This window comes from Drosophila santomea, chromosome 3R, assembly GCF_016746245.2.
Source record: "Drosophila santomea strain STO CAGO 1482 chromosome 3R, Prin_Dsan_1.1, whole genome shotgun sequence".
Lineage (NCBI taxonomy): Eukaryota > Metazoa > Arthropoda > Insecta > Diptera > Drosophilidae > Drosophila > Drosophila santomea.
In genome coordinates, this window is record NC_053019.2 from 26,348,862 (window position 1) to 26,374,267 (window position 25,406).

Sequence of the window (25,406 nt, forward strand, 5' to 3'; positions counted from 1 at the left end):
ACGCAATTTGTAAGATTTTACAGATTTTTGTGGACATCCTTCTGTAAGTGCTTGTGGCTGCTGATGATATTTATTCGGTGTTGTTGCCATTTGCAATTTATAATTAACTTGTGTGCCATTTGCAGGTTTTGTTTGCAGGATGAGTGTTTCTGTTTTCTGTTTTTTGTTTTTCCGGCAGCCGCTGGATGGTGCGTGTGGCAATCAGCGACATGCATTTAATTGGCATTTTTATTAAACAGCTGAAAATGAGCAGTTGGGCAAAAGCTGCAAGCAAATACAATCAAAAAGAAAAAAAAGGAAACCAAAAAAGGATACCGGGCGTAGCAAGGACTCGCTGGCCATTGTTGACCTCGTTGCATGACAAAAGTGCTCCAGCTGTTTAATGTCACCAGCACGAAAATGCCGAGTGGTGTTAAAATGTTTGCGGCAGCCTTTGATGCACTTGCCACGCCCCTTTCCCTTTGCCTTTGCCCTTGCCAAGGAAAACCTGTCGCCCATCGCAGCGGCATTAAGAATTAACTTTAATTAAGTTGAAAAACATAAATTACATGCACGCATACAAGGCCATTAAATTGCAGTTGCGGGAGCTCTCCACTCAGAACTTTGCCACAAGGATACACACGATTCGGAGTGGCAGCAGTGCTCCCACTGGGACATTGACCGCAAAACTTTAAGAGTTTATTGGGCCACAACTTTGTCCTACTTAAGAAAAAAAAAAGAGTGCAAAAATACACATGTACTTAAATGCACACGCAGCAGCGAGATCCTTCCACAGCCTTAATCAACTATTAATTATCCTGGCGTGCGTTGAATTGCTGCATCAAGAGGTCAACTCCATCCACCACCTGTGCACTCCAAGTGACCTTACTCGATCCACAGGCATCCAATCATCAAATATCCTAACCACCCAAACACCCACATTTCACATTACCTTCACTGGATTCATTTCAAATCGGTCAGAGAAGCTTTATTTCATTTGTGTATCATTATTGAGAGTTACATATTTTAATGTCTAAGTATTACAAACTTGAAGAATTCACAACTCAAAAACTATTTAATTGTTGAATCCTTTGCCAACTTACTATTTTTTTATTCAAATATTATGGAAATACATTACAATTTTATTATATATTACATTTCACCGAAAACTCAATTTTTTACTTGTTACATTCGCTGACAGCGCAATTTTTGTTGCTGTTGGTTGCAGTTTAATTTTCTCATTTGTTGCTTGCATTTTTCTCGTTTTGCTTGTAATATTTTGTGAGTTTGGATGTTTCTGCACTTACAATTAATTTTAAAATACCCTGGAAATGCAGGTGACATAAACAAAATAAACTTCGATACCTACTTTAGTCAGTAAGTAAGCAAATGAAATCACCATAAATGCATTAAGACTTCAAACATTATCGACTGCTAACATTGTAAATAAAATGCCAATTTATTTGTATTCAAAAGGCAATGTGTGATATCTATCCGATATAACAAAATAACCATATTTAATTGCTCCGAATTAAATCTGATAGCTGGCACTTTGCAATTTTATTTAGTTCTCCTACTCGATCTGCCAATTATATATTTATTCATATTGATACAGTTTCTGTCCTTTTTACAATGCAAAGCACTTGGCAAATAAATAAAAGTCAATAAATTGTTTGAAAATATAAAAGCAGTTTGCTATTGCCCCAAAATGTGAAATAATAAAAACTCGCCTGCTACTAAGCGCAAATAAATATTTTAATTGTCAGCATGAAAGCCATTTTAATTACTTAGGAATACAGGCAATTTACAACTAAACGGCTAAACGGCTCTTCGACATCCAAAATTAATATGAGCCGACAGGTGTGGTGGTAAGTTATTTGGCCCCCACTCCGATACAGATACAGATGGTATCCGATACATTGGCATCGGTGTGATTTTGGGCCAATACAATATAGACGAGATTAGCGCACAACTAGGGGTAATTTATGGGACGTCAAGGACCTGCGAAATGCGCATCTGCTGCGCTGCACTGGCTCATTATGCATGCGAAAAGGACATGTGACTGGGTGGAAAAGGGCAGCATCCTGGGATCCTGGGTGCAGTTGCATTCATCTGTATGCCACACACTCATTCATTCATTAATCGAACAGAGGTGGTGGGGCCGTGACTGGCATGCAAATTGATTTGATGCGTTGTCAATTAAAATGTGCAATTAATTTCATTTGGTTTGCCTCACATTATCGAACATGTAATTGCTTGGTTGGTTGGTTGGTTGATTGGGGCTTTCTACCTATCTATCTATCTGCATTGCTATCTTGTTCGGCGGCTGGGGGGATTTGAGATAGGGAATATGGAGCCTGACAGCGGCTGCTAATGAGCTCAGTTAGCCAATTCAGTTTGTGGCCAGGATCGCGTGTGCCTGCGTGTGTGTGTGTAAGTGAGTGTGTGTGTGTCTAAATTAAACCGTCTATGATACGGCAGAGAGCATGGCGTATACGCAATTAGTTAGTCAAACGCTGATTGCCGCGCTTTGCACAATGCCGTCCACGCGAATAGCAACCGCGAAGTTACATAGTTAGGTTTCTCTTGTAACTTTAACATTTTAAAATTCTAGTGACCTTGAGCTATTAGCACAGCAATTAATTCATTTATTTCCAGCTTGCACTTCTACTTTAAAGTGATTCTATCTTAAAGTGCACCTCTACCTTAAAGTAATTCTATCTTTATGTACTTTTATCTTATAAATTCCCTGCTCTATTCCTCTAGCTGGCATTATAAAAACCAATATGCCTAGACCAGACTTAATTTTAAAATCCCAAGACTCTCGGCATCAGCGAATCACTCTCGCTGCCGCCTCCCCAAATTAGTTCAAGGATTAGTGCAATAAAACTAACGTGCCATGGATTTGCGCAGCCCTTTTGTTGACTTAGGGGAACTGGGCCAGAGATTCTGGCCAGGAGAGCACAAGGGTGCAGAGGGGGCATGTCACAATTTCTCAATTAGCTACTCATTGAGATAAATTTCTTATGCAAATGATGACAAGGCCAAGACAGGCGCTGGAGTGGCATTGGCATCCAAAATCCCCCCGATTACCCCAGATGGCTGGGAAAGCTAGCTGGCTGAGAATACTGAGAAGATTGGGAAGGCTGGGGAGTTTGGGACTTTGATGGGGAGGGGGTGGGGGGGTGGGGCAACTGCGCCGGTGGACAACGCCAGAGTGACATTGACTGACTCGCGATGACGAAGACGCAGCGGCACATCCTTTGGCTCACTCCTCCTAATTGGCTGCTGACATTTGCCAGCTAACAACAGAAACAGCAGCGGAAATTACAGAGAGAGAGAGCTGCTACTGAAATGGCAGCCAGAACGGCAGCGCAAAGCTGAGTAAATTTGACATAATTAAAATGCCTGAATCCAAGTTGAATACAACCCTAGTCAGACAGCTTGAAAATATAATGAAAAAGGTGTAGCGCACATTTTGCTAATTTCTTTTGAGTGATTAAGCCAAGGTGCTAATTATATTAGCCAACTGTCCCATATTTCCCACAGAATTTGTAACAATCTCATGACGAAATAGGGTTCCCGTTAAGATTCTAGTTCCAGAAGTTCAATGGACTTCACAGCCAGGTGTGAAATAATTTCAGAGTCAGTGACTTGAAACGAGAGCTGCTAAACCATAGATCATGATTTAGAAAACACATAAGCACAGTTCATAGTTCTGTACTTATCTAAGCACATTCAGCATTGGTTAAAGACCAGCATTTATTTTTAATTTAATTTAATTCAAGGACTCGGTATTCTTGGAGGCACTTTTTCAGATGTCATCAGTGCCTTTGCATTTCCAAAATTTAATTATAACTTGAATTTGCTTAAGGCTCTACCTCGCATACAAATGCAAACTTGTTTTGTTTGCTATCTGGGTGCGATAAAATTCACTTGAGAGCATCGCCTAGAACTTTGTTTTGGTCCCCCAAAGGATCCAAAAGGACGTGGCGCAAACAAATGCAAATTGCTCATACGCCGTGTGGACCAGAAGCCAACCAAAAACCAAACGAGGACGACACGGAGAGCAGAAATGGCGCTTATTAAAGTTTGACTTGTACTTTTGCATATTTTTATCATCATTTTTTTTTTTTTTTGTGTCTTTTTTTATGTTTTGGTGGTGGAAGGGGGGGAAGGGGGGGTGTGTGTGAGTGCAGCGGGGCAAAGTAAAAGTTTCGGATAACAAAAATTAAGCATTGCCTTTTGCGTTCCATGATAATTGCGAACAATAGACGCCAACAGGAGGACGACTCCGAGGGGCAGGGGGGTGTGACCATGTTAATGCTTCCGCATTTGCGTTCAGCTGCAACATTGCACCACCGCCTGAGCATGTGTATGTGCGTGTGAGTGCACTGCAAAAAATAATGAATACCATGCGTAATTTATTGTGCGTTTAATTAGCTAAAAGAATCGGTAAGTAGCAATGATTCCTACAAATAATTGCAAATATTTAACAAATATTTCATTTTTTATTTTATTAAATGCTTTAAAGGACTAATGTTGAAATGTAATATTTTAATTAATTTTCTCCGCGTGTGTGAGTTTGTGTAGGTGTGTGTGCCGCACACATGGAGAAGTTTGTGTGCCAGCGACATTCACGCCTCGCTGCACTTTTTACATGCTGCATGTTGCCTGCGGGCATTAAGTGTGATTTTATGCGATTTGTACCAGGCAAACACCCGTTCACCGTCACCCTCTAAGCCGCCCATATCCTGCCACGCCCTCCCCCCTCGGCACCCCCTCAAAACGGCGCCACTGGCAGGAGAAAAAACCGCAGAAGCAGCAGAACCTTTTCCTCTACCCCTTCGCACTTCTTTGCTAATTTACATTTGACAAATGTTTTGCATGCTGCAAAATTTTTGCAACTGCTGCGACGACTGCTGTTCGTTAGTGCGAGGAGCCCCTGTACCGCGGCTGCTGCCCGTCGTCCTTGCCCCCTTCGGTGTTTTGCTAGCTGCATTTGTTTTCATTTGGTTTCTCTGCTGACATTGTTTACAGTTCAACTTGGTTGGAAATTAGTAAAAATCTCACACGAGCACCAGCCACAGAAATACAAAAAAAATACAAAAAAAAAGAACAGCGAGACAATAAAAATACCAGCAACTCGTATCGAAAAGACAAATGCAAAGGAGCACACAGCACGAATTTCGAGAAACTAATTTAAATTGATGTGGCTTAACTTTTGGCTGCATTCAAGAGCGTAGACAATTTAATACTGTGCAAAATGCACTGGTTTATGAACCGAAAAATCTCTAAAATAATATTAAACACATAAATGAACCATTCCCCTGCTTGAAGAGACTGACAACTGAATTATTTTTTATTATACTTAGATGGTTATCCTGGCCATTTGCATGAGTTTATGCCAGAGCTCCTTGCTGCAGTCACTGTACGTTTTCCGGCAATTGGCACCAGCTTTTCCGGCATTCCGGGCATGCAGATACTTTTCAGGCACATTATCCAGCGATGGACTGTTAAATGGTTGCAGATAACAAGTGCTGCATTTTCCTGTAGCTTTTTAAAGGTAGTGAAAACTATACGTACACCAGCACCGCATTGAGTATCTCGCCGAAAATGTGGTTGTGCATAAAGGGGCGTTGGGATATCTCACAGATACTTTTCAGCAAACAGGCACCTGCATTCCGATCTGCGAACCTGTAATAGGAATAACCGAGTAAAAGGCGATGACAGATGAGCCACACAATACCAACCGCTCCAAGCCCGTCTCCACGACATCGTACAGCCACACTCGTGTCTCGTCCTGGGCAACCCGGCTGTGGATGGCTTTCCTCCACTCCCTGGCGGTGGACACAAAAGCCGAGGTGTTCCAGAAACTCCACCAGTAGATTGGGATGGGCGATGGCACGTATTGCGCCTGGTAGTTGACGAATCCCCAAACCGACTGCACCGTATCCGTCTGTTTGATGGGAAACGCCAAGCCACCGACCAACTGGGCGAGGAACAATTAGGAGCCGGAATGACAAAGTTGGATCGATGGTCAAACCTTGTTTGTGCCCTGGCCATTGAAAATGGCCAAGCGTTTGCTGCGACTGTGGCCCAAACCGGAGCTAGCATTTCCAGCATTCCCATCTCCTGCAATACTCGCTGCAAGGACGAACAGGAGCAGGAGCAGGATGCAGGAAGGGCTCGGCTGGAACTGTTTGCCACTGGAGTGCATGGTCAACTAATTTTGCAGCCGATGCAACTTGCGGCAGCATTGGGAAACTCAGCTCTTAGTTTGCCAAAGAAATTGACAGACTGAGAATTCGCAAAGTTAACGGAAAACTACCATTATGCACTGTGGAAATAAGTGTGTGGAATCTTTGAAGAAACCAATTCGATTTGTATAAATTAACTGAATTGTAAAATGTCCAATTAAATTGCATCTATAGCTAGATCTAACCAAATTTCAAAACCACAAAAGTTTCAAAGACCACATTACAAATGAATATTTGAACTAGAACATAATCGTCTATTTATGTTATTATATTCAAAAATGAATGGATGGAATCAATAGTGAACATCGAAACCGCAACTGAAGCTGTGGCCACTCCAACTACCTGGAACGCTTACGTGGCTTCGAGATGCAATGCCTCCTTGAACCATCTGCACCCAGCTCCACTTCTCCGTGACCAGAATGGCATTGTGCATGTGCCGGGATTCAATCGCCTTTGGCAAAGACTCTCTGTTGCCACCTGGCTTTGTTGCAAGCCCCGGGCTCTTTGTCTGCCACTTCTTCGTTGGCGCTTCCCAATGGTGGATCCTTGCTTCAAGCGGTGTTCCTGGCGGTCCATTGTCCACCATTGTCCTGTCCACCAGCTGTAAGCTGATTGTTGTGGCCAATGGAAATCCTCAGTTTATAGCGCAAAACTTGGGCAAGTATTAAAGATGAAATATATTTACCACATACACATTTTTATTGGCCAATTTATATTAAATAATAGTGTTCAAGAAGAATTAATAAAAAAGGCTCGCCGTGACATTATTTGTTGTGTTGGAATATAAAGAGTTAAAATAAAATGTGAAAATTAAAAGCCACTTAATCAAGATGAGAATTTTACCAAATGCGTGAAACGCTTAATCCTTTCGAAAGCTGCAGTGATTAAAATATTTTAAAAATTAACCATGAGCTACTGTTTTTATTTTTAACCGACTTGTCACTTTAAAGATTATTTATTGCGGTTGTTAGCGCGAAAAAAAAAGCCAGCAAACGCTGTCCCAATATACATGGTAATTAAACAATCTGTTACCGGGCAATTTGACAATGTACCAAATGAATGGGATGGTTAGAGTGAAAAATCGAGGAATTAGTATTTCAACTGCAGGCCATTCCGATTGGGAGATGCGTTGCAAATGGATCGGACTATTTAGCACCTTGTGAAGAGCACTTGGGATGGCACAGAATCGAGTTAACGACACTCAATTGGGTGCTAATTGTACAATTAAACTTTGCCAGGCCGAACTGGCCCAAAATCGCTGGCCGGAATCGCTGGCATCAGTTCCATTTGAACAGCTAATGGCATCAACATATCGTAAAATAAAAAGTTTAGAACGAGGCAAATAGCTCCCAATCGAGAAACCAATTCGCCTCTAATGGTAATTATCTGCTTCATAAATTCGCGTTCAATTCCGTCCGGAGTTTCGGCCCCCCTCGAAAAATGGCAGTGTTTTAATTGTACAGCCCCGATCGGAACGGAATCAAACTGGACCATCGACCAATTGACCAACGAACATCGGCCATCTCTTGCGCTTCGAATATTGTCGAAAATTGCATTAATTTAACGCATGATTGGCATTGCCGGCAAATGGAAGCGTCACAGCTAAAGTGAAATTATGCAAATTTCGTCGCCGCTTTTTTCGATGTGAGTGCCCAGGCACGCAGCAATCGGAATGTTCGATTGCTCAATTACACTAGTGAACAAAAGGGGCACCATTCGTGAAGATACAAATTCAGGAATAAGTGATTGGTGCTCTGAAGTAGTAAAGTAGCCATTGGGGTCAGAAACTCTGCTCCTAAATTAAGTTAAAAGTGTGAATAAATTTTAATATAAATATCTATTTGCATAGCTACCAAACTAGTAATTATAATAAAGTGAATAAATTCTGATAAAATATTTACACATACTTTACAACTCTCCCATACAAAACACCTCCATTAGAACTCCATGTTGGCTGTCAAGTGTTGACCAAGTGACTTTTGCTGGCTGCCATTAAGAAAAAATGGGAAAAACAATCAAAGTAATTGGATGTGCTGGAGTCAGCACTCTGCTCATATTGCTGCTGCCTCTTTGCTTCATCCAAAATTATAATGCACCCAGTGGTAATGGTCACTCGAATGACTCCCACGCAGTGGACACCACACCTGCTCCTGCGCCCACTGCACCACTTGAATCTGGTAGGGATGCGATGATGCGACTGCATCGGCAGAAAAGGTACCTGCTCTTCCCCGAGGGCTCCTCGTTTCAGCTGGTGTTCGACATCATCATACCCATCGTGGACTACACCAACTACGCCATCCTGGGCATCACCTGCTCCGTAGCCTGGGAGCTGCCCAGTAAGCCGCCCAGCGAGCTGATTGAAAACGTGCTCACGCGCATCAACGACGGCACCATTGGCACTGTCCGCCGCAATGGCAGCGTTTCCGATCCGGAATCGGACCCCCCATCCCAGTCCCTCTCCCAGGAGCAGGCACACTCCCATGACCATTCCCTGAATCTGGAACTGGACAATCGAGGAACAGGCACGGCTAATTGGCAGGCAGTGCACGCACCGCCAGCGAATCCACCGGCATATGCGTGGTATTACACGAATATCCAGCGCATCCCGGCCGCTTCATACCCATATGCAAATGCGAATGCGTATGCAAATGCAAATGGACAGCAGCGCCAGGCGGCGATTCCTGCTAATTGGCATGCGCGACAGTCGCCCGCAGAGTGGCAGCAGAGGGGGGAGGCGGGGGCGGCGACGGCGGCGACGGGAACGGACAACTGGTGGACGCGGAATGGACAGCGGGTGCAGCAGAACTGGCGCCAAAAGCAGCACATGTGGGGCCCCTCGAAGTGGGAGTAAGTAAAGTTGAGATATGCACAATAAAGTTAAAATGTACACATTAAAGTTAAAATATTAAACATATAAAAAATCTTGCTTATTTTGCAGCTATGCCTACACCCAGCGACCACGACAAGTGCTGCGAGCGCCACCCAAACATCACATCTATCCCGTGTTCGCCAGGCGGCGGAGGCGACGCGATCTGGAGCAGGATGCCCACCTGGAGCGATTCCATCTGCAACAGCATCTCAGCTCGAGGCAGCTGCTCTTTGGCAAAATCGAACGCCTGTACAAGTCGTGAGTGCAAGACGTCCAATGCCATGAAGCATTTCGCTCAGTGGTGTAGTAAACCTGTAATCCCCTCCAGGCGACGACTGAATGGCACATCCTGTGTGCTGCGGGCGCTCTGCGAGTCCGCCCAAAGGCAACGGCATGTCCTGCGAGGGACGAGGACGGTCAAGCCACAAAGCTTTATAATGGAACTACTCTCGGCCATCTTCCAGTTGCCCAGCAGCGAGGATGTGGATGAGCTGGCGGAACTGGAGCTAATGATGTCACCTCATTATCTGGAGGCACATCGGCAACGGGGCGACTGTCGGCAAATCTACGGCGAATGCAATCACACATTCTGGTTGGACTGAACAACAAATATAATAAAATCCTGGGAAATATGAGTATGCAATTGTGTTTTATTCGGAATTATATATACAATTCTTAATTACTATTGCTTAAATAACTTTGAGAATTAATGAGCTATTTAGTGAATGTTGTAGTTGACTTTGAGTACCCAAACAGAAAGCTACTCGGATATTGTAAAGAAAGATGGCGCAAAAGTCATTTGGAAGTTTCTTCACTTGCAGCTAAAAGCATTTTCCGATTTGAGCGTCGAGCATTCGAGTTTATACCCGGAAAAGCGGAGACTAGTGATCACATTACTTCAACTTCAACTTCGCAGCACTATCGAAATAAGATGGAAGTGTGCCACTTTCGGGATGGAACGAATAAACCAAAAGTTGGGAGCGTGAAAAAGTAATTTGAACCTCTAAATAGACCAATGAGCACACGGAGCAAAAGGCAAAGGCAAAAGCAGCAGTTCTTCTACTAGACAAACTACTTGGCAAAACACAAGAGAGACGAAAAGTGTGAAAACTAATGAAAGACAAAGGAGGGCAAAAGAATTTGAACGAACTGGAAACTTTCTGGAGGGAAAGCTGCTTGGCCACCACCACCACCACTACTACTCACAATTAACAGCCAAGTTTTGGCCAAGAACTCCACTGCTTCTGCTTCTGCTGCCTCTCTTTCGGTTTGGGCCAGCAACGCGATACTTGGCCAACAGTTGCCGCATGGACAACGCTTCGACAGCAGGTTGGAAAAATGTCGACACGGACAAAGAAGGCGAGCTGCTCCAACGCCATCGAGATGGGAAGTTCTGGAATAGGTAATTGCTGGCCGACCATCCTGACGCTTGCCATGCTCATGGTGGCCAACTTGGTCGACGCACGGAAGAGCGGGGAATCCATCCAGTTGGCAACCGGGAGCCCACCATCACTGAGCATAAACAATGCGGAAGGCAGCCTGGAGCAGCTCATCGAGATGCGGCTGAATGAGTCTGCGTCCGCATCCGTCCAGAACAGCCAGTCAGCCAGCCAGGAGCTGTTGTCCCGGAAACGACGTTATTTGGTATTTCCGGAGGGCAGCTCCTTTCAGATGGGTAAGTCCTCAGTCACGGCACAGTGGCGTAGGGCATAGGGCATGTCAACATTTTAATATACAAATATTTAAAAACTTAAATATGTGCATATTTATCACAAATATGTGCATATTTATCACAAATATTTAATGGTAAAAATCTTACGACTGTAAACCCTGTTTATTAATACCCCGCAAACTACGCCACTGTGTTAATGCAAATCACATGCCTCAATTACCCCCATCTTCATCCGTTCAGTGTACGATGAGATTGTGGGAATAGTGGACCACACGAACTACTTGATTCTGGGCATTACGGTGGCGCTGGCCTGGGAGCTGCCCAGCAAGCCGCCCACCGAGGAGCTGGACGATCTGCTGACCAAGTTGGAGGATGGCACAATAGACATCAGTCGCAACGACACCGTGTCGAACATAACCTACGTGGATGCGGATGTGGATGTGGATGCCTCCACTACCACGACGAGCAGGCCGGCGGCGGACTACAAGCCCAACTACATCAATTTGTCGAGTTACGGCTCCTCCTCGAGTGGCAGCAACTCCTACTACAACTCCTACTACAGCCATTCACCCGTCTTCCGCACTCCGATGCATCCGTCGCATCGATTGGCGGATAGTTATTACTCCTCACGTCCAAAGGGGGGCAGGCGGAAGGACAACCACTACTACTACAGCTCCAGCAATCCATTCGCCAAGTGGACGAGGCCCTACTCTCACGCCCAGAACTCACGCTATCCCTACTGGGCTCTAAACTCAAGGTGAAACTATACACTTAGGAAGTTTTCATTTCGAAACTGTATTAGAACATCATTATCCTTCTAAAGGGATTTTAGTGCTCTGTTTTGCTCTGTTCTGCTTAGTTTTATCCTATGCATGTTCATATTTTAATATGATATCTATTTCGTTTGCAGACTCAAAGATAGATACTACGGCTACAAAAGTCAACAGGCAGCACCGCCGGTGGCGCAGCGACGACAGGACAGCACCACAGCTCCCACCACCAGTCGACCCACTCGCAGGCCAGCTCCTCGACATCATCGCATATATCCGGTGTTTGGCAAGCGCAGCATTCCGGATGCAGCCAATCCGCATAAACGGCAGCGACGCAGCGGAGTGGCCACCGAGCACGAGGACAAGATGAGCCGCCTGGAGCAACTCCAGATCAAGCACCATCGCAGTAGCAGACAGTCGTTGTACGAGAGAATCGAGAAGTATCTGGACAAGTAAGTAGGACTTCAGGGATGACTACCTTAAAGCTACCTTAAAGTTGAGACACAAAGTTTGATGTACATACACTCAGCGGTGATTTCAGTTGAGAAGTGCTTATTCACTAATTAGCATGCTAAACGACTTACTTCCTCCGCAGACGAGGTCACCATGGCCACCACTGCGTACTGCGAACGCTCTGTGAAACGGGCCAGAAGTCCGAGGAGGAGGAGCCCGGCACCTTCGTTGGCGAACTGATGCGTGCGGTGTTCACCCTTCCGGAAGCCATGGACAACGAACCGGTTGCCTATCGCGACACCCACTACGACAAGGCCCATGCCACCAAGGCGGACTGTGCCGCCCTCTATCCGGAGTGCAAGCAGTCCATGTGGCAGGCCCAGTTCATACAATAAACACCCATGCCCCAAGTCTGCTTAAAGTTGCTTTTATTCAGTTCCACTTGCCACCCATTAGCCAGGCCAGTAAGTTCAGCTTACACGAGTCCCGAAACTGACGGTCACAGTCGTCCGCATCCAATTGCATTACGCGGGAGTACTCATCCTCCACACCGGATGTGGTGGGCAGTCTGAGGTGTTCAATGGGTTTTAATATTCAAGAACTGATATTGTAAAAGTGCAGTACACTTACGTAAAAACCAGTCGCACAATATCCTGTATCATCGAGTAGCCCCGAGGCAGCAGCAGGCGTTTGCTATCACAAATGGCTCTCAAAACACAGGCTTTAGCGTCTATTCCCAAACTAAATTAGTTAATAATATGGAGTTATTTATAATAAGTTATACCCAAGACTCATCCTTACAGCTTACTGAAGCCATCAAAGTGCTCGAAAAGCTGCCTGCGATCGCGATGTCCGTTGTAGTGCCGCATATCCTTGAGATGCGCCAATTCAGGATAGTGAGCTACTTCATGTGGTGCCATATCGGGATCGTAGGGATCGTACAGCGGCTGAGACCTCACATCCTCATAGGGTTCCACCTCGGGATCATAGTACTCGCCATCTGCAGATCTATACCAGCGTTTTGACCACTTGGGCGACGGCGTGGTCCACTTGCTCCATCTACCAGGCTGACTGTACTTATCATAGTTGTGATTCGCTGGCGACCAGTTTTCGTAACGATTGCCATATTTGGACCAATGAGCCCACTTGCCAGGATCCACATGTGATGGTTTTTGGGGCCTCAAATCGATGCGTTGTCGTAGTTTCACTGGCATGGGTTTCTTTAGAGGCGTGGCCTTAAATCTCCAGTTTGTTCCGGGTATCCAAACATAGGTGGGTTCCGTCGTTGTCTTCGGTTTCACCGTGGTCGTGGTTCTCTGACGATATCGCTTCGGGTAGACATCTTCGCGTTTTGTGGGCACGGGGTAATAACAAGCCTGCTCGATATTCATATTCACACCCTTTGGGTAAGCAGAGATCAGACCTTTACTCAGCTGCCCTGTAAACTTTAAATTTGATCCTGAAGGAAATAAGACGAAACGCTTTCGCCGCGAGAAGACTCTATCAAGCACATGATTCAACTCCGTGTGGCTTGAGTCCACTTGGGCAAAAGTCCAGTGAATAAGTTGGAAGCTAAGTAGGATCAACAGATCGACACGCATTTCTAAAGAGTACTGATTGAGATGTTCGAAGTGAAGACAAGCAGTACCAATTTCAAAGTACTGTTTACCATTGTAGTCGAATGTACTGAGGTGTTAATTGCACATTCAACAACTGTAGAACTTAATTTAAAAAGTGTAGACCAAGATACGTGACTGATAAATAAGTTTTACTTTACTCAAGTCTGCCGCTCAACAGCCAAATCAATAAATTCATATTACACTTAGACTTTAGCTCCGCTGCACATTCATCAGCATCTTTGTCCATTATGCGACTGTATTCATCCTCCAAGCCATCCAATCTGGGCAGACTTTTAAATACAACTTTAAATAAGAATTTAAATTGTAAACAAATATTCTTTCAACTTACGTGAACACCACTCGCAACATGTCCTGCAGCATGGAATATCCAGGTGGCAGCAGCAATCTTTTGCTATCACAGATGGTGCGCAAAATACAAGACTTTACATCAATGCCAATCCTTAAAGAGGTATCATATAATATCATAAGAGAATTTTATAAAAATATTCCATAAATACCCACAGGGAACTGAGTTTGGCGAAGCGATCAAACAGTGATCTGCGATCGCGGTGGCCGTGGTAATGGTGCGATTGCCAGGCTCCACTGTACGTGTGCTGTTTCCATTTGGATTCCCACTTTGGCGAAGGTGTGCTCCATTTCGACCACTTTGCCTTGCTTGGATCACTGCCCTTCCATTGGTAAGTGTGCCATTTTTGTTTCTGACTCCAATGCTGCCACTTATAAGGATTCGCATAGCTATCATCGTCGATGCGATGAGTTTTCGGAGGCGGTTGTCTCCATTTGGGTTTGGGCAAAGTCTGGGCCTTAAAACGCCAGTCGGTACCGGGTATGTAAATAATTGAATCGGGCAGCTTTTCCGGTTTTTCAGTCGTGGTCTTGGGCAGAAACTTCTTGGGGTATACATCCTCCACAGCGCCGGGTATGGGAAAATAGACAGCTTCCTCCAAAACGAAGGATATGCCTTTGGGATAGGTCGCCAGAAGTCCAGTGGCAAAGGAGCAGGTGAACTTCACAAACGAGCCCGGCGGAAACAAGAGCGCTCTTCGTCGCCGGGAAAAAACTCTGGGCACTGCATCTTTAAGTTCCGTTTTCTTGGGTTTTCCCGGGTTTTCTCCCAAACTTGGGCCAAAAGCGGCATACAGCACCAGCAAGGCAAAGATCTTGGCTCGTAGCATCTTGGCCAACTGAAAAGCTTAAATTATGAACGCTGGCCAGAGAGGCCAGTTATTCTGGCAGTGCCAACCTATTGCCCAAATATTTACACACAGCTGATTGACGTCTTGATATATTTACGATGATCATGTATCCATTAACCCACCGACCCAATTTGTCCAGTAATTTGGGGAATCGCTTGTTTGTAGATCGTTCAGTTCCGCTTCAAAACCCAAGACGAATGGTTCCCAAAATGAAACCTTATTCTTTAACTACGTATATCCTAGTGCTTATTCTCACTCAGCAATCGGAATCTCTGCTGTGGCCAGCCTCTTCTAACTTGGGTGTAAGTGAAGTTTGCTCATATCTGGACTATAATACTAACTCATCGATTGTAGCTGACATTATCCGTGTCCACACCCATTGCGGAACTCTATCCGGAACGTCGAATTCTCATTGATTGGTGCTTCGCCATCTCCTACAACTATCCGTATAACTTGACGGAGTTCTATAGTATACCCATCTGGCCAGGATTTGCCAACTACAAAGCGAAACGCGAAGTTCCCCAACTGGAACTGACTGATGGGAACTTCTATGCCAAATATGGACATGATAAGGACAGTGGCATGCATCCCAAGGACTTTTCGGCTGGGCAACTCTACGGTTTCCTCGAGGATACTCTAGCGGGATACGGATTCCATGAGACGTGCTTGCTGAGAAGTGTTTGTGAACTAGCGCAGCACCCCTTCGATGACAATCATCAGCACTTGCTGAGCGACATAGTGACCTTTGTTTTGAGGCAAGAATAGTTTGGGAGACCAATATTATTAGTTAATTTACTTTATATTCTTTTCTGCAGCCCCTCCCAACACGAAGGCTTTCGGGATGACGAAGACGTGTACAGAAATGCCTACGAACTGGCCGAGCAGGATGGATTTCTGGGTCGAGATTGCTTGAGTTTATACTCGCACTGCAAACACGATCTATTACAGCTGATGAGTCAAGTTATATTTCACTAGAACTAATAAAAAGTCTGGAAAAAGGCCTACATGTAAATTGCAATGTCTGTGCGTTTCATTAGCAGCCACTAATTAAAGCAGTGCGTTGTGTTGTCAAGAAATCGAGTTGAGATACACATTCTACGCGGTGTGATGGTCACCAGATCAGAATGTATCTCAACGGCGTCCACTTCATTGGAGCTCTGCTGTCGCTGTGCAGCATTGCCATACCCATCCGTGCGGAGTTCCCTCTGCTCTTTCCGGCATCCTCGGTTTACCAGATCACTTCCTCGCTGTCCGTGCCCGTGGTCATTCCGGATCGCAAACTCTTCTGGGATTGGGGTCTTCAGATGAACTACGCCCTGCCGGCTCAACCCTCCTCCTTCTACGCAGCCACCATTTGGCCAGATGAGTTCTCTCGACGGGGAAAGCGTCACCTGTGGAATGAGACCACTAAGTATCTTCCAGAGGGTGCCTCCACAATGCATCCGAGTGACTTTACGGCCGGAGAGCTGTACGAGAGTCTGGAGAACATGCTCGTCCAGTATGGCTTTGATGAGTCCTGTCTGCTGCGCAGTGTTTGTGAATTGGCGCGACATCCTTTCAAGGATATGGAGAACAATATGCTCACCGCCCTGCTGACTTTCACACTTACGTGAGTAAAAATCAAAACCATATTATATTTCATCTATGAATTTGGTTATAACTTTTTATTGCAGACCCTCTTTGCATGAGGCCTTTGCACCTGGCGAAAACATTTATCGGGAAGTTTACGAACATGCGGAGCAACAAGGATTTCTTGGCAAGGATTGTGGCCATCTGTATTCCAACTGCCCCGTGGACTTTCTCGGTGGCATCAGCAGCCTGTTGAGCTAGCAGCATTTACCCGATCCATTAAACTGATTGTGGATAAGCAGCTGGCCGGCAGGCATACTAATAATTTAGGCAAGCATTTTCAATTCAATAAAGCTTAATTGTAAACGGCAACTGTGTGCCAGTGCAGAAATAATCTAGACCCATTAAATAGACGACAATGTTATGGCTAAAGTATTTATTTCATCTGACCAGTCGGGTGGCGAGGTTTATGATATCTGCTTCACAACTCGGATATGATAGATGACATTGGCCACCGAGAAAGCCAATTCGCTCGGCTTCTTCGTATCTATCTCGATAGTGCTGCTCGTCCTCAGCGAATCCCTCGTGTTGAGATGGTCTGCAAAAAAAGTCCTCTTTAGTATAATTATGCATTTATAAAATATTATATTATATAAAATAGTTCTAGCTTTCAAAGTTCGAAACTTACGTGAGCAGGAAGGTTACAACTTGGGTGACCATTCCATAGAAGTGGTCCTCGGCAAAAGGATGCAGGGCCAGCTCACAAACACTGCGGAGCAGGCAGGATCTATGGAAGCCATAGGTTTCCAGCATGTTCTCTATGCCCCGGTACAGTTGTCCGGCCGTAAAATCACCCGGATGCATGCCACCATCCTGATCCAGCCGCTGGAGATTCGCATCCAGGCTGTTGTCCAACTGGCGCTTCTGCCGCCGGGACAGCTCATCTGCCCAGATGGTGGCATTGTAGAAGGCGGACGCGGTGGCCGGCAGGTTGTAGTTCATCTGGAAGCCCATGTCCATGAAGACCTTGGTGCGGGTGTTGAGGTCGGCGGGAATGGAGATGGATGAGGTCAGCTGGAGCACCGTTGAGGCGGGATAAAGCAGAAGTCCATGAATGGGTCGGAACAGGGTGATCAGCAGCAGAGTGACCTGGCCGAGATCTGCGACGTTCTGCAGCTTTGGGCGATACATGGCGATGTGATCCACTTGGCAATCATGCAACGAGACACCCAAAATCCAGAGCACTCCATTGTCTATTTGGGGATTAATTAAGGCGAGCTGTGAATGAGCGGATCAACGACCAGGGCGAGATGCGTGAATAGCAATTAGAACGGTCCACAAAACACCTTTTAAAAAAGTGGAGCGCATGCTCTATCATTCCAAATGATCCAAATGGCAGCGTGATCTTGCCAATCAAGAGACATCTTCGGCTGGCTCCATTTCTTTCCACAAGAACATTTCATAACCCAACGATTGGTAAAAGCTACACAGAGAAAAGTTCAGATTGGATCTAAATGTTGTACTTACAACTTTCACATAAGCTGAAGACATCTTCTTCTTATATATTATTGAATTTAATATTTATTTACTAATTTATATTTATTAGAAAGTTCAACAAACAGTAACTATGTAATACTTATTAATTTATATATATTTTTTTTTGTGCATTCTTTTCAATGCGGATCTGTCAATTTATTAGGCAAACACCTCTTGTGTTCTTTGTGCGTCGTGGCTTAGATCCAAGTTTAAACAAAAGAACGATTAGTTAGCATTGCACTAGAACGCAAACAAGATGGTCCACAGAGTTCTGACCTGTCTTCTGTTGCTCCTCAGTTTGCTCTTCACCATTGACTTGGTGCTGAGCCACACAAAGAATATCTACACCTCAGATGAAGCTACTTTAAGGATTAGCAGAAGTATAAGCCAGCCAGATGAGAGCGGGAACAGCAGTCTTACTTCCTTGAGTCGGTCGAAGCGTGTGGCCATCTTCAATGGCCAGGGCGTTATCAAGGTGGGATTACCACTGCAACACTGTGGATTCGGCACATCTCTAACCACTTCCACTTATCCAAACCTCTTGCAGCTGGTACCGAGTCTGGCGTATCCAGTGAAGCAGACCGACAAAACGCAGTCCTTTTGGTGGTTCATTAACGTGCAAGGCCAGTGGATACCGACCACCATTCCCATATTCTGGTGGAGTTTCTGGAACACCACCGCCTTCGTATCCACCGCTCGCGAATGGCGCAAGGACATGCAGGCGAAGGTCCTGCACGACGAGGCTCGCACGTGGGTCTACAATGCCATCGAAGTGGGCATGGAGCAGTGAGTATGATTAGCTACCTTTCTACAGCTTCTTAAATCGCATTATCTTTCTGCAGATTAGATGGTGCTTACGGTGGAGTTTGCCTGCTGAGAAGCATATGCGAAATCTCACAGAAACCCTTCCAGAACAGCAACATCTTCAGCGAGATCGTGAACGCAGTGCTGGTGTAAGTCCCATATTTTTCAGTAGCAATAAAGAATGAACTATGAATGCAATTCTAGACCCACCATGGACAATGTGGCCAGCAAGTATCTGCATGCCCGTGACGCGGGACGCGGAGGAGCAGACTGCGAGCGAACCTACAGCGACTGCAATCCGCTGCTCTGGACCCTCGTGACGAACATGGCCAAGAATCCGTTCAAGTGATCACACATACGCACACACATCCGGCATCCTTGCTGGCACTCAGGGCACACAATTTAATTTCCTCATACAAATAAAAAGTGTATATGCTATAGAATCGTAAAAGCGCTTTATATAATCAGAGCCACGACTCCTACTTCTTGGCAACGGCTCGTCGTCGGAACTCGGCCCAAATCTCACAGAGCAGCGGTTTCACCAGGCAATTGCACTCCTTGAGCGGCAGGGCGCCCGGCTTGAGGCGTCGGCACTCCGAGAATGAGGGGTATGGGGTGCGGGGCTTCACACACGGCAGCGGTCCCCGTTCCCTTCGGCACGAGGGTGGCCGGCGGCCATCGCGATGACAGCGACGGGCCAGACGAGGGCAGTCCCCCTCCGAGATATCCGGACAGGGCTGCGGACAGGCGGTGGAGGGTTTCGCCGATGGCTTGCGCCGCTTGATAGGAGCCGGCTTGGCCTTGGCAAAGCAGCATATCTTCTTGGGCTTGATCTGGATGGGCGGACAGGCCACCCATGTCTGCCAGTACTTCCGCTTGGCCTTGTCCGACTCCACGTAGTAGATGTCGTCGAAGCGCGGATTGAACGGACAGGCTGTGTCGTCGGGATCGCAGAATGGATTCAGCCACATGGACTCGGCCTTGACTATCTTTTTCTTCTTCTGGGGCGGAGCCTGCAAGCTGGGTTTGCCGCATGGGAACTTGGTCAACACCTTGGGGCACCGGCTCTTCTCCTTCTTATCACAACCGGATGCGAATCGCACACAGCTGTTGACCGCACCCAAAATCGTCGGAGTTGGGCGGAACAGTGCTCGGGAATTAATACTCAGTGCCATTATGGAGCTCTGGAATTTTGAATTTTTAACCGAAATATATTTTCCAAAAAGTTTTGGGCCGGAATTTAGATGGAATTTCGAGGAACACGATACTGGGAGGCTACAGACCTATCCAGCTCGAGAACGGAACTAAAACTGATGGCTCTGGGTTATCCGGAATCACAGTACAATGAAAGTTCGATTCTCGGCTCACTACGTTTACAATTTTGCACTACTTTGGGTAAGGAAGTCTAGAACATTGTACGGACAACTGGGGGCGTAGAATCGGGCACAGTCCTGGATATCCATGCGATGCCTGTACTTGTCATCGGTCACCTCTTCGGGAACTCTATAAACATAGTTTATTTAATAGATTTTATAGCACAATAAAGCACTTGACTTACGTCAGAACGATTCGCATTAGATCCTCCATGAGAAAACCCTGATCCTGACCAGCATTCAATTTGGCCCTCAGCTCACACATGGCTCTCTTGATACAGGACCTCAAATCCAACTGAAAACTATTAATGGGTTGATTTAAGTTCTTTTGTGGATACTATAACTTTAGGCTTACACTTTTTCCATGGCTTCAAACTGATCGAAAATCTCTCTGCGCTCTCTGTATCCACGATGCAACTTCCAACTAGGCACTTGATCCCAGGACTCGTAAACTTCTTCCTTCGGTTGATTTGGGTTCAGCTGATTTGCAGACAAACTCAATGGGGTTTGATAGAATGAGGCCCTGTTTAATGTGGGTCTGAAATATTGTAAAGCAAAGTTAGAGTCTTTCAAAGTTATTTATCTGATTTTACCTCGATTTGAAGACATCTTGCCTGCGATTGGTGGGCGAGGATGATTGCCAATGAGTTTGGTAAAATGAATCCTTAGTAAAGGCAGGGCTAAAACATTGAACTTGAAGTTGTTAACTCGTGAAAGTAAATTATAATAATTTACCTCGATTTGGTTTGGTAGAATGGTACTTTATTAATGGCGGGGCTGAAACTAAACATTTTAAATTTATTTCTTTAACTAATGGATTTGGATACTTTACCTTTCGTAATAGTTTGGATAATAGTTTGGATAATAGCTTACAGGACCTTTGCTATAGGACCAATCAAATCGGCGTTTTGGCATTGGCATTGGCTTCGGCTTCTTTAGAATCTTGGGCTGCCAACCCTCAATGGTATCGGGAACCGGAACATACATATCAAACTCCAGGCTGTACTGAAGTCCACTAGGTCGTCCGCCCAGAATGAGTTTTGTTAGGGCGGCGGTCAGGAGGAGAGCAGCCTTGTCCGGAAATACCAAAGCGCGCACACGCCGCGATAGAATACGATGCTCCAAGGAGGACTCCGCCAGATGGGTTTGATTTCCAACAGCCGAACTGATGGCTCCGAGCCAAAGAAGTACCAAAATCGTAGACCTCATGCCGCCACTCTGAGAACGCAACTGATCCGTTGTGTGTCAGGTACTAGTCGTGGAAAATTAACACCAGGTGAGCAGCGCTAATTGGGAAAGGTGGGCTGGCTTACAGCATCAGGTGTGCCTTGATTCGTACGCACCTTACATGTCACCTCGATTCGTTGAAAGCGGATTCATTTCGTTACATGCCGCCTCTTTGGAAGCAGGCTACATTTTGGCATTCCAATAGTAAAACTTACACAGTTCACCAACTCTTTTAATAAAATTCCTATAACTGCAAAAAAAAAAGTATATTTCTCCGAGAATGGTTAACATACATGGTGGCACTCGGATGATGGTGAACCGCTGCATCGAGCTCCTTCGTGCGCGGATCGAATGCGCCTCCACGCGTCACATCGCCAGACGGTACCAGCGTCCCAGGGATCGGGTTAAGGTGGCCAGTCAATACCTGCCGGACGATCAGATACTCAGGGAGCGGGAGAAAGCGGATGTGTACAAGAAGAACAAGCGACGCTCCATGTGGGAGCAGGACGAGGGCCACGGCGGACGCATCTCCGCCGGAGAGGATCAGGAGCGCTTCGATAACGAGCAATACCATCCGCGGGAACTGGAGCAGCGCAACTACGAGTGCACTTGGGTCAATTTCCCGGAGAGTGTGGCGACCAAGCAAAATCGCAGGCAGGACTTTCTGGAAACGATGGACACTACTGAGGCTCCCCGACGTCGCCGAACTCAGGTACATCTACAGGAATTTAAAGGGAAAATCTATGTACAAATCTTTTTCTTCAGGAAGACCGACCGAGTACGGCAAAACCATGTGACGACGAGGCGCGCGCCTTTATCAACCAATGGGACACCAATGCGGCAATGATTCAGCGCAACAAATTTGCTCGTTCCACCGATTGCTGTCCACCACCCATTGTATCTCTCCGGATGTCGGACGCCTATAGCACCCGTAAACGCCAATTCCTATATTAATCCGTTTGTATCCACATCAGAAATTCAAGCGATTGCTCATCTTAGTAGCCTGATCAAATTGATAGTGTCCAAGGCATCAGATTTTAATGCGTCCAAATCCGAAAATGATGTACTGTGTCTGTAGTCCACATGTGATTTTTGTTGCTAATAAAACATTTAAGTGCATTTTGTGTCTTTAAAATATTAATATCATCATAATTGCTGTATTGCTCTGCTAATTACAGAAATTAAATATTTTTACAACTTTTTGGCGGAATTGGGAAAAACGAAAAGGCCAAACCTACTTTTGACAAAATTCGTTATTTTTAATTGTTTTTTTCAACATAACTTGGCTAAAAATGGTCTTAAGATCATAATAAAAACAGTTTTTTACATATATTTAACAATATTAAATATTTCTATAACTTTTTTGTGGAACTAGAAAAAAAATTTTTTTTTAATTTTTGCATTTTTTGTAAGGGGTACCATCATCAAATTTGGCAAAAAATGGCAAAAAAAAAAAGTTGCCAAATTTGAACTTCAGGCGATTCAGAATTTACTTACGAGATATGCCATTCGATATTTCGACCAATATTTCCAAAGTTTTGGCCAAAAATCGGAATATTATTTGATGAAAATGGCAAAAACTACTTTTGATAACATTCGTTATTTTCAATTGTGTTTTTACAAAATAACTTGACGATAAACAGACATAAAGATATTAAAAAAAGTGTTTTTATACATACATTTTGACCAATGCTAAGGATTTACATTACATTTTTGATGATTTGGAAAAATAAAATGTTGTATAAAATAAGGTTTGTGTCGAAACTAGAATTTACCCAAGCCTCCCACCGCTTCGCAATTGTTGATGGACAATTGTTTAGTATATATCTACGAGAGGAATGATATATTTTTGTAACGGCCATTCCGCGGTCACACTTAATATCACGTTTAATTGTTTATTATTCGGCGGTTGGTTTTTAATTGTTTTACGGCAATGGCGCTTCTCAGGAACGCGTCCAATGGCTTCTTGGGCAGTTTCCGGCGCTTTGCCAGCACCGGATGCACCATCTACAGCCTCAGTTCCGGTCATGTGAAGTGCGGCGTGTCCGTAATCCGCGTCTCCGGGCCGCAAACAAAGAAGGCGCTCCGAGCAATTGTTGCAAACAAGGAATATGAGCCAAAGGCAAGTCAATCAATAAACATATATTACCATACCATCAGATGTAAGAGGTCATGACCTATTGAGTAAACCCACAATATATTTATAAAAATTATAAAACCTGTTGCTTATCTATATTCCAAATGTTAAGTACATTTAGTAGAGTTATCGTGTTTGAAAGCACTCAAATTGTTTAACAATTTCTTAACTAACATGAAACTGACTAGATAAATATATAAATTTACATATTTCATCTACAACTTAATTGGTTAAAATTGGCAAGTTGCCAGGTTTCATTTGTATTTACATATATTTAAAAAAAAGTAAAACCTCTATATATAAATATAAATAGTGAATAGTAATAGTTCCTTAATAAATACTTTTCCAAATAGGCTCGTCAGGCGTACTTGAAATCCTTCTACCATCCCGCCAGCAAGGAGATGATTGACCGCGGACTCTTACTTTGGTTTCCTGGTCCGGCTTCCTTCACTGGCGAGGATTCCTGCGAGTTCCAGGTGCACGGATCCCTGGCGGTGATTGCGGCCATGCTGGATGCTCTGGGAAAAGTGGATGGGTTGCGGCCAGCGGAGCCAGGAGAGTTCACAAAGCGAGCCTTCTTTGGGGGCAAACTGGATTTGACAGAGGTGGAGGGCTTGGCCGATCTGATCCACGCTGAAACGGAGGCGCAGAGGAAGCAGGTAGGCAGTGGACTTAGGGTCTCGTTGATTAAGTTTCAAGTCCACTTTTCCTCCAGGCATTGCTACAAAGCACCGGTGCACTGGCGCGCCTCTACGACAACTGGCGCCGGCGACTTATCCGTTGTGCTGCCCATTTGGAGGCCTACATAGACTTCGCCGAGGAGGAGCAAATCGAGGGCGGCATCATCCTGCAACTGGGCAAAGAACTGAAGGCGGTGAAGCGCGAGATTCGGGAGCATTTGAGTGACCAGCGGCAGGGAGAGCTCCTCCGCGACGGAGTTCGCACTGTGATCATCGGAGCACCCAATGTGGGCAAGAGTAGTCTGCTCAATCTGCTCTGCCAGCGATCCGTGTCCATAGTGACGGATCAGGCGGGCACCACTCGGGATATTATAGAAACCATGCACAATTTCGGAGGATACCCGGTGGTATTTTCGGACACAGCCGGTTTGCGTCGATATACCACGGATAGTATAGAGCAGGAGGGAATGCAGAGAGCCAAAAACTGCCTGGTCGGATCCGATTTGATATTGCTCCTAGCTGAAGCCAAGCACATTGCACAGCTGACGCACGATGACGCAGTTGCTCCGTTTGTAGATAGCTATCTGGGCGAGTTGGATATACCCCTGGACATGTGCTCAGGAAAACGCCTGCAATTGGTGGCCAACAAAACGGACACTTTGTCGGATGAGGAGCATCAACAGTTGGACAAGCTGTCCAATGTCTTAGCCATATCATGCCATAAGCCCGATAAGATGCCCTTGTTTCTGGGATCGCTGGAGAAGCAGCTGCAAGAACTCTGCGGAGAACCGCGGGCGGAGAATCCACGCATCACAAACACCCGCTACCGCCAACAACTGGAGCGCTGCATTGAGAACATTGATATTTTTCTGCGAGATTACAGACCTGACGTTTACCCCGACATGGCCATTGCCGCCTCCAAGCTGCGCAACTCCGTGCGCTGCATCGAACGCATCACCGGACACATCAGTTGCGAAGATATACTCGACGTCGTCTTCAAGGACTTTTGCATTGGAAAGTGAAGAGATAACTATAGTTTATAGTTGCGAGTTTCGAAAATTATACTGCCCCGTTTGAGTATTGAATGAAATATTCATTTGTACCTCTAGAATTTTAATAAGGAAAATAAATTAAAATTTCTGCACGAATAAGCAAAATTGGAATTAGTTTTATTAAAAACCATCATAATGTTGTTTTAATAGAAATTTTTTATTATGAAATAATTTATTCAAAATTCCGTT

At 45.2% G+C, this 25,406-nt stretch overlaps 13 protein-coding genes across 15 annotated transcripts; 7 read left to right on the top strand and 6 right to left on the bottom strand.

The window, feature by feature from the left end:
- Positions 1-5,350: 5,350 nt before the first annotated feature.
- Positions 5,351-6,199, bottom strand: LOC120453488. The gene is made up of 4 exons (XM_039638225.1): positions 6,026-6,199; positions 5,733-5,971; positions 5,566-5,676; positions 5,351-5,492 (listed from the first exon to the last, which is right to left on the bottom strand). The coding sequence occupies exons 1-4, from the start codon at positions 6,197-6,199 to the stop codon at positions 5,351-5,353; spliced, it is 666 nt and encodes a 221-aa protein (XP_039494159.1).
- Positions 6,200-8,241: 2,042 nt separating this feature from the next.
- Positions 8,242-9,710, top strand: LOC120453926. Its single transcript, XM_039638860.1, has 3 exons — positions 8,242-9,086; positions 9,178-9,366; positions 9,437-9,710. Exons 1-3 carry the CDS (start codon positions 8,242-8,244, stop codon positions 9,708-9,710), a joined length of 1,308 nt encoding a protein of 435 aa, XP_039494794.1.
- Positions 9,711-10,428: 718 nt separating this feature from the next.
- On the top strand, positions 10,429-12,398 carry LOC120453352. Its single transcript, XM_039638024.1, has 4 exons — positions 10,429-10,783; positions 11,021-11,537; positions 11,691-12,002; positions 12,146-12,398. Exons 1-4 carry the CDS (start codon positions 10,447-10,449, stop codon positions 12,396-12,398), a joined length of 1,419 nt encoding a protein of 472 aa, XP_039493958.1. The 5' UTR covers positions 10,429-10,446.
- A 37-nt stretch (positions 12,399-12,435) lies between these two features.
- On the bottom strand, positions 12,436-13,604 carry LOC120452807. The gene is made up of 3 exons (XM_039637210.1): positions 12,805-13,604; positions 12,634-12,744; positions 12,436-12,571 (listed from the first exon to the last, which is right to left on the bottom strand). The coding sequence occupies exons 1-3, from the start codon at positions 13,602-13,604 to the stop codon at positions 12,436-12,438; spliced, it is 1,047 nt and encodes a 348-aa protein (XP_039493144.1).
- Positions 13,605-13,776: 172 nt separating this feature from the next.
- On the bottom strand, positions 13,777-14,905 carry LOC120452808. Its single transcript, XM_039637211.1, has 3 exons — positions 14,145-14,905; positions 13,972-14,082; positions 13,777-13,912 (listed from the first exon to the last, which is right to left on the bottom strand). The coding sequence occupies exons 1-3, from the start codon at positions 14,816-14,818 to the stop codon at positions 13,777-13,779; spliced, it is 921 nt and encodes a 306-aa protein (XP_039493145.1). The 5' UTR covers positions 14,819-14,905.
- Positions 14,906-15,013: 108 nt separating this feature from the next.
- Positions 15,014-15,814, top strand: LOC120453839. Its single transcript, XM_039638733.1, has 3 exons — positions 15,014-15,141; positions 15,194-15,594; positions 15,655-15,814. The coding sequence occupies exons 1-3, from the start codon at positions 15,037-15,039 to the stop codon at positions 15,812-15,814; spliced, it is 666 nt and encodes a 221-aa protein (XP_039494667.1). The 5' UTR covers positions 15,014-15,036.
- A 149-nt stretch (positions 15,815-15,963) lies between these two features.
- Positions 15,964-16,669, top strand: LOC120453759. Its single transcript, XM_039638592.1, has 2 exons — positions 15,964-16,448; positions 16,513-16,669. Exons 1-2 carry the CDS (start codon positions 15,964-15,966, stop codon positions 16,667-16,669), a joined length of 642 nt encoding a protein of 213 aa, XP_039494526.1.
- A 180-nt stretch (positions 16,670-16,849) lies between these two features.
- On the bottom strand, positions 16,850-17,599 carry LOC120453860. Its single transcript, XM_039638765.1, has 2 exons — positions 17,097-17,599; positions 16,850-17,006 (listed from the first exon to the last, which is right to left on the bottom strand). The coding sequence occupies exons 1-2, from the start codon at positions 17,597-17,599 to the stop codon at positions 16,850-16,852; spliced, it is 660 nt and encodes a 219-aa protein (XP_039494699.1).
- Positions 17,600-18,182: 583 nt separating this feature from the next.
- LOC120453348 lies at positions 18,183-19,097 on the top strand. The gene is made up of 3 exons (XM_039638017.2): positions 18,183-18,730; positions 18,787-18,897; positions 18,953-19,097. The coding sequence occupies exons 1-3, from the start codon at positions 18,201-18,203 to the stop codon at positions 19,095-19,097; spliced, it is 786 nt and encodes a 261-aa protein (XP_039493951.1). The 5' UTR covers positions 18,183-18,200.
- A 19-nt stretch (positions 19,098-19,116) lies between these two features.
- On the bottom strand, positions 19,117-20,065 carry LOC120453346. The gene has a single exon (XM_039638015.2). It carries the CDS (start codon positions 19,921-19,923, stop codon positions 19,228-19,230), a length of 696 nt encoding a protein of 231 aa, XP_039493949.1. The 5' UTR covers positions 19,924-20,065; the 3' UTR covers positions 19,117-19,227.
- A 46-nt stretch (positions 20,066-20,111) lies between these two features.
- Positions 20,112-21,571, bottom strand: LOC120453344. Of its 3 annotated transcripts, none has more exons than XM_039638013.2 (7): positions 21,465-21,571; positions 20,954-21,373; positions 20,857-20,898; positions 20,715-20,801; positions 20,477-20,659; positions 20,307-20,423; positions 20,112-20,251 (listed from the first exon to the last, which is right to left on the bottom strand). In XM_039638013.2, exons 2-7 carry the CDS (start codon positions 21,328-21,330, stop codon positions 20,122-20,124), a joined length of 936 nt encoding a protein of 311 aa, XP_039493947.1. In that variant the 5' UTR covers positions 21,331-21,373; positions 21,465-21,571; the 3' UTR covers positions 20,112-20,121. The 3 variants fall into 3 exon arrangements, with proteins under 3 accessions (XP_039493947.1, XP_039493948.1, XP_039493946.1); XM_039638014.2 differs by having other exon boundaries at positions 20,954-21,407; positions 21,470-21,542; XM_039638012.2 differs by having other exon boundaries at positions 20,954-21,407; positions 21,465-21,537.
- LOC120453347 lies at positions 21,495-22,467 on the top strand. The gene is made up of 2 exons (XM_039638016.2): positions 21,495-22,060; positions 22,114-22,467. Exons 1-2 carry the CDS (start codon positions 21,629-21,631, stop codon positions 22,300-22,302), a joined length of 621 nt encoding a protein of 206 aa, XP_039493950.1. The 5' UTR covers positions 21,495-21,628; the 3' UTR covers positions 22,303-22,467.
- Positions 22,468-23,215: 748 nt separating this feature from the next.
- Positions 23,216-25,303, top strand: LOC120454699 (tRNA modification GTPase GTPBP3, mitochondrial). The gene is made up of 3 exons (XM_039640232.1): positions 23,216-23,470; positions 23,839-24,144; positions 24,201-25,303. Exons 1-3 carry the CDS (start codon positions 23,282-23,284, stop codon positions 25,185-25,187), a joined length of 1,482 nt encoding a protein of 493 aa, XP_039496166.1. The 5' UTR covers positions 23,216-23,281; the 3' UTR covers positions 25,188-25,303.
- Positions 25,304-25,406: the final 103 nt, after the last annotated feature.